Source organism: Palaemon carinicauda, chromosome 6 (assembly GCF_036898095.1).
Source record: "Palaemon carinicauda isolate YSFRI2023 chromosome 6, ASM3689809v2, whole genome shotgun sequence".
NCBI lineage: Eukaryota > Metazoa > Arthropoda > Malacostraca > Decapoda > Palaemonidae > Palaemon > Palaemon carinicauda.
Window position 1 is genome coordinate 3,297,706 of NC_090730.1, and position 7,500 is coordinate 3,305,205.

Below are 7,500 nucleotides of genomic sequence, written 5' to 3' on the forward strand. Positions count from 1 at the left end.
AAAAGGAGAAAGATAGTAAAGAGAGAGAGATAGTAGAAAGGAGAGAAAAAGATAATAAAGAGAGAAAGAGCGAGATTGTAGAAAGGAGAGAGAAAATTATAGTTCAGAGAGAGAGAGAGAGAGAGAGAGAGAGAGAGAGAGAGGAGCATCTAACCTTCTCTTTTACTAGTCTTTAGTTTCTAACCTCTCTCTCTCTCTCTCTCTCTCTCTCTCTCTCTCTCTCAGAGAGAGGAGCATCTAACCTCTTTCTCTTTTACTAGTCTTTAGTTTCTAAACCTCTCTCTCTCTCTCTCTCTCTCTCTCTCTCTCACCTCTTTCTCTTTTACTAGTCTTTAGTTTCTAACCTCTCTCTCTCTCTCTCTCTCTCTCTCTCTCTCTCTCTCCTTTTACTAGTTCAGTTTCTCGTCCTTTGCGGTACAGTGTTATACAAAAGGTCAGGCACTTCAATTATACCAGTACAAACCGCTACCTGTCTATCTATCTATCTATCGGTAACTCTCTATACCTTACATTTCCCACGCTCGTTTCTTCATAGCTGTTTACTGATGCAAAGTAACTCAAATGGTTGGAAGGTAAACCTGAACTTTCTCTTTAAGCTAATCAGTCACCATAAGCCTGGACTTTCTTTTTAAATTAACCACTACAAACCTGCACTTTCTCTTTAAATCAATCACCATAAACCTGTACTTTCTCTTTAGATTAATCAGTCACCATAAGCCTGGACTTTCTTTTTAAATTAACCACTACAAACCTGCACTTTCTCTTTAAATCAATCACCATAAACCTGTACTTTCTCTTTAGATTAATCAGTCACCATAAGCCTGGACTTTCTTTTTAAATTAACCACTACAAACCTGCACTTTCTCTTTAAATCAATCATCATAAACCTGCACTTTCTCTTTGGATTAATCAGTCACCATAAGCCTGGACTTTCTTTTTAAATTAACCACTACAAACCTGCACTTTCTCTTTAAATCAATCATCATAAACCTGCACTTTCTCTTTAGATTAATCAGTCACCATAAGCCTGGACTTTCTTTTTAAATTAACCACTACAAACCTGCACTTTCTCTTTAAATCAATCATCATAAACCTGCACTTTCTCTTTAGATTAATCAGTCACCATAAGCCTGGACTTTCTTTTTAAATTAACCACTACAAAACCTGCACTTTCTCTTTAAATCAATCATCATAAACCTGCACTTTCTCTTTAGATTAATCAGTCACCATAAGCCTGGAATTTCCTCTTTAAATAATCAGTCACCATAAGACTGAAATTTCTCTTTAAACTAATCAGTCACCATAACCCTGAACTTTCTCTTCAAACAAATGAATCACCATTAGCCTGAGCTTTCTCTTGAAACAAATCAGTCACTGTAAATCTTAAACTTTTTCTTTAAATATAATCAATCACCGTAAGCCTAAACTATTTCTTAAACTATCGGTCACCATAAGCCTGAACTTTCTCTTTGAACCAATCAATCACCACAAGTCTAAACTTTCTCTTTAAACCAATCAATCACTGTAAACCTGAACGTTCTATTCAACCCAATCAATCATCGAATTGATTTTATTTTTTTATTTATCTAGTTAGAAATGACGATTTTCTCGCAACATAATAAACAACCAAACAAAATACTTAGTTATTATTATTACTAGCTAAGCTACAACCCAAGTTGGAAAAGTGGGCGGCTCCAACAGTGAAAATAGCCCAGTGAGGAAAGAAAATAAGGAAATAAAATATGTGAAAAGTAATAAATAAAGTGTATAATACATATTAAGATCAGTAACAACATTAAAATAGATATGTCATACAAACTATGAAGAGAGACTTATGACAGCCTGTTCAACATAAAAGAATTTGGTGCAAGTTTGAACTCCCTTGAGATTTCGATTCAACTGTGAGATTAGGAAGATCATTCCACAATCTGGTCACATGTGGGATGAAAATTCTACAATACTGTGTAGTATTGAGCCATATGATGGAGAAGGCTAGACTGTTAGAATTGTCTGCATATCGATACTACGTACAGTATGGCACATTTAGGAAGATCCAACTGCAAAGGATGCCAACATTAAGCAAAACACTAAATGTTCTATCATAAGATTCATCTATTCCTTGCTTTTGAAGGGCTTTCATTACTGCTGAAGTTTCGACAGAATCAAATCAAAGGATGGCCAACATTAAGCAAAACACTAAATGTTCTATCATAAGATTCATCTATTCCTTGCTTTTGAAGGGCTTTCATTACTGCTGAAGTTTCGACAGAATCAAATCAAAGGATGGCCAACATTAAGCAAAACACTAAATGTTCTATCATAAGATTCATCTATTCCTTGCTTTTGAAGGGCTTTCATTACTGCTGAAGTTTCGACAGAATCAAATCAAAGGATGGCCAACATTAAGCAAAACACTAAATGTTCTATCATAAGATTCATCTATTCCTTGCTTTTGAAGGGCTTTCATTACTGCTGAAGTTTCGACAGAATCAAATCAAAGGATGGCCAACATTAAGCAAAACACTAAATGTTCTATCATAAGATTCATCTATTCCTTGCTTTTGAAGGGCTTTCATTACTGCTGAAGTTTCGACAGAATCAAATCAAAGGATGGCCAACATTAAGCAAAACACTAAATGTTCTATCATAAGATTCATCTATTCCTTGCTTTTGAAGGGCTTTCATTACTGCTGAAGTTTCGACAGAATCAAATCAAAGGATGGCCAACATTAAGCAAAACACTAAATGTTCTATCATAAGATTCATCTATTCCTTGCTTTTGAAGGGCTTTCATTACTGCTGAAGTTTCGACAGAATCAAATCAAAGGATGGCCAACATTAAGCAAAACACTAAATGTTCTATCATAAGATTCATCTATTCCTTGCTTTTGAAGGGCTTTCATTACTGCTGAAGTTTCGACAGAATCAAATCAAAGGATGGCCAACATTAAGCAAAACACTAAATGTTCTATCATAAGATTCATCTATTCCTTGCTTTTGAAGGGCTTTCATTACTGCTGAAGTTTCGACAGAATCAAATCAAAGGATGGCCAACATTAAGCAAAACACTAAATGTTCTATCATAAGATTCATCTATTCCTTGCTTTTGAAGGGCTTTCATTACTGCTGAAGTTTCGACAGAATCAAATCAAAGGATGGCCAACATTAAGCAAAACACTAAATGTTCTATCATAAGATTCATCTATTTCCTTGCTTTTGAAGGGCTTTCATTACTGCTGAAGTTTTGACAGAATCAAATCAAAGGATGGCCAACATTAAGCGAAACACTTTGTTTTATCATAAGATTCATCTATTTCCTTGCTTTTGAAGGGCTTTCATTACTGCTGAAGTTTCGACAGAATCAAATCAAAGGATGGCCAACATTAAGCAAAACACTAAATGTTCTATCATAAGATTCATCTATTCCTTGCTTTTGAAGGGCTTTCATTACTGCTGAAGTTTCGACAGAATCAAATCAAAGGATGGCCAACATTAAGCAAAACACTAAATGTTCTATCATAAGATTCATCTATTCCTTGCTTTTGAAGGGCTTTCATTACTGCTGAAGTTTCGACAGAATCAAATCAAAGGATGGCCAACATTAAGCAAAACACTAAATGTTCTATCATAAGATTCATCTATTCCTTGCTTTTGAGGGGCTTTCATTACTGCTGAAGTTTCGACAGAATCAAATCAAAGGATGGCCAACATTAAGCAAAACACTAAATGTTCTATCATAAGATTCATCTATTCCTTGCTTTTGAAGGGCTTTCATTACTGCTGAAGTTTCGACAGAATCAAATCAAAGGATGGCCAACATTAAGCAAAACACTAAATGTTCTATCATAAGATTCATCTATTCCTTGCTTTTGAAGGGCTTTCATTACTGCTGAAGTTTTGACAGAATCAAATCAAAGGATGGCCAACATTAAGCAAAACACTTTGTTTTATCATAAGATTCATCTATTTCCTTGCTTTTGAAGGGCTTTCATTACTGCTGAAGTTTTGACAGAATCAAATCAAAGGATGGCCAACATTAAGCAAAACACTAAATGTTCTATCATAAGATTCATCTATTCCTTGCTTTTGAAGGGCTTTCATTACTGCTGAAGTTTCGACAGAATCAAATCAAAGGATGGGCAACATTAAGCGAAACACTTTGTTTTATCATAAGATTCATCTATTCCTTGCTTTTGAAGGGCTTTCATTACTGCTGAATTTTTGACAGAATCAAATCAAAGGATGGCCAACATTAGGCGAAACACTGTTTTATCATAAGATTCATCTATTTCCTTGCTTTTGAAGGGCTTTCATTACTGCTGAAGTTTTGACAGAATCAAATCAAAGGATGGCCAACATTAAGCGAAACACTTTGTTTTATCATAAGATTCATCTATTTCCTTGCTTTTGAAGGGCTTTCATTACTGCTGAAGTTTTGACAGAATCAAATCAAAGGATGGCCAACATTAAGCAAACACTAAATGTTCTATCATAAGATTCATCTATTCCTTGCTTTTGAAGGGCTTTCATTACTGCTGAAGTTTCGACAGAATCAAATCAAAGGATGGCCAACATTAAGCGAAACACTTTGTTTTATCATAAGATTCATCTATTCCTTGCTTTTGAAGGGCTTTCATTACTACTGAATTTTTGACAGAATCAAATCAAAGGATGGCCAACATTAGGCGAAACACTGTTTTATCATAAGATTCATCTATTTCCTTGCTTTTGAAGGGCTTTCATTACTGCTGAAGTTTTGACAGAATCAAATCAAAGGATGGCCAACATTAAGCGAAACACTTTGTTTTATCATAAGATTCATCTATTTCCTTGCTTTTGAAGGGCTTTCATTACTGCTGAAGTTTTGACAGAATCAAATCAAAGGATGGCCAACATTAAGCGAAACACTTTGTTTTATCATAAGATTCATCTATTCCTTGCTTTTGAAGGGCTTTCATTACTGCTGAAGTTTTGACAGAATCAAATCAAAGGATGGCCAACATTAAGCGAAACACTTTGTTTTATCATAAGATTCATCTATTCCTTGCTTTTGAAGGGCTTTCATTACTGCTGAATTTTGACAGAATCAAATCAAAGGATGGCCAACATTAGGCGAAACACTTTGTTTTATCATAAGATTCATCTATTTCCTTGCTTTTGAAGGGCTTTCATTACTGCTGAAGTTTTGACAGAATCAAATCAAAGGATGGCCAACATTAAGCGAAACACTTTGTTTTATCATAAGATTCATCTATTTCCTTGCTTTTGAAGGGCTTTCATTACTGCTGAAGTTTTGACAGAATCAAATCAAAGGATGGCCAACATTAAGCGAAACACTTTGTTTTATCATAAGATTCATCTATTTCCTTGCTTTTGAAGGGCTTTCATTACTGCTGAAGTTTTGACAGAATCAAATCAAAGGATGGCCAACATTAAGCGAAACACTTTGTTTTATCATAAGATTCATCTATTTCCTTGCTTTTGAAGGGCTTTCATTACTGCTGAAGTTTTGACAGAATCAAATCAAAGGATGGCCAACATTAGGCGAAACACTGTTTCATCATAAGATTCATCTATTTCCTTGCTTTTGAAGGGCTTTCATTACTGCTGAAGTTTTGACAGAATCAAATCAAAGGATGGCCAACATTAGGCGAAACACTGTTTCATCATAAGATTCATCTATTTCCTTGCTTTTGAAGGGCTTTCATTACTGCTGAAGTTTTGACAGAATCAAATCAAAGGATGGCCAACATTAAGCGAAACACTTTGTTTTATCATAAGATTCATCTATTTCCTTGCTTTTGAAGGGCTTTCATTACTGCTGAAGTTTTGACAGAATCAAATCAAAGGATGGCCAACATTAGGCGAAACACTGTTTCATCATAAGATTCATCTATTTCCTTGCTTTTGAAGGGCTTTCATTACTGCTGAAGTTTTGACAGAATCAAATCAAAGGATGGCCAACATTAGGCGAAACACTGTTTCATCATAAGATTCATCTATTTCCTTGCTTTTGAAGGGCTTTCATTACTGCTGAAGTTTTGACAGAATCAAATCAAAGGATGGCCAACATTAAGCAAAACACTTTGTTTCATCATAAGATTCATCTATTTCCTTGCTTTTGAAGGGCTTTCATTACTGCTGAAGTTTTGACAGAATCAAATCAAAGGATGGCCAACATTAAGCAAAACACTTTGTTTCATCATAAGATTCATCTATTTCCTTGCTTTTGAAGGGCTTTCATTACTGCTGAAGTTTTGACAGAATCAAATCAAAGGATGGCCAACATTAAGCAAAACACTGTTTTATCATAAGATTCATCTATTTCCTTGCTTTTGAAGGGCTTTCATTACTGCTGAAGTTTTGACAGAATCAAATCAAAGGATGGCCAACATTAAGCAAAACACTTTGTTTCATCATAAGATTCATCTATTTCCTTGCTTTTGAAGGGCTTTCATTACTGCTGAAGTTTTGACAGAATCAAATCAAAGGATGGCCAACATTAAGCAAAACACTTTGTTTCATCATAAGAATCATCTATTTCCTTGCTTTTGAAGGGCTTTCATTACTGCTGAAGTTTTGACAGAATCAAAAACTTTCTCAGTCTAAAAATGCCATATATAGTAGTTTGTCATACTCTGTTGATCTTTTACATTGTGAACATAAACAATTTAATCTTACCTGTGATGTGAGGCGGCAAAACGCCAATCCATTCAACGCTACTTGCTTTCAGTGCCTCGATCATCCTCTCGTGGTCATCCAGGATTTCCAGAAAACGCTCTGGTACCTTGGATCGCTCCCAGAAGTTGAATGCTGTGTTTATATATAGTTTATGTCAATTAAAAAGTGAATTCACTGCTGAAATTTACTTTTTTGAATTATCATTCATAATTTATATTCCTCTTAAGTCATTCATGTTATTAAATAAATGGATTTAAATAAAATATATTTTTACTGGTCACGTCATCAAATACTTATAATTTGACATAGTTAATTTCCTATTGCTTTTTCTTCATGCTTTGAAGGTTTTTTTATAAAAACAAATATGGAAACCGTTTTCTTACACAGTATTCATAATAAGGAAAAATCGGCTACATTTTCAAGGGGTTAAATTTTTTCTTTATTCAAAAGTGGAACTAGATTTTTCTTATTTCATATCACACACGATAGGTTTCTATTTGATTACATTTCATTTGCTTTTTCAATTATGATTTTTTTTTCATTTAATTTTACACGGAAATTGTCTTAGTTCTTTCTTCAGTAAACGAAAATAAATAACGCTGTATATTTTCTGTTAAAAAATATGAAAATCAATTTTACCGTACATTTTAAACAATGAGGTGTACAGTTCATATCATACATCAGTTGGCCTAATACCCTCTTTAGATTAGAAATTAACTGTACATTTCTCTTCCAAATGGTCAGTAAATTCGAAGGATCTTACCTGACATGCAAGCAGCTACTCTTCTGACCCCATGAGCGTCCATGGCAGCAAGAATA

The 7,500-nt window shown here is 34.4% G+C and overlaps 1 protein-coding gene across 1 annotated transcript in view; it reads right to left on the reverse strand.

Annotated features, from left to right (window-relative positions):
• LOC137642373 (methylglutaconyl-CoA hydratase, mitochondrial) overlaps positions 1 to 7,500 on the reverse strand; it is an 83,023-nt gene that overhangs the window by 7,936 nt on the left and 67,587 nt on the right. The window contains exons 3-4 of the mRNA XM_068374873.1: positions 7,445 to 7,500; positions 6,682 to 6,813 (exon numbers count right to left, since the gene is read on the reverse strand). The exon at positions 7,445 to 7,500 is cut by the window's right edge and continues 34 nt beyond it. Of these exons, the coding sequence (XP_068230974.1) occupies positions 6,682 to 6,813; positions 7,445 to 7,500 (188 nt within the window). The remainder of the gene's footprint in view (positions 1 to 6,681; positions 6,814 to 7,444) is intronic.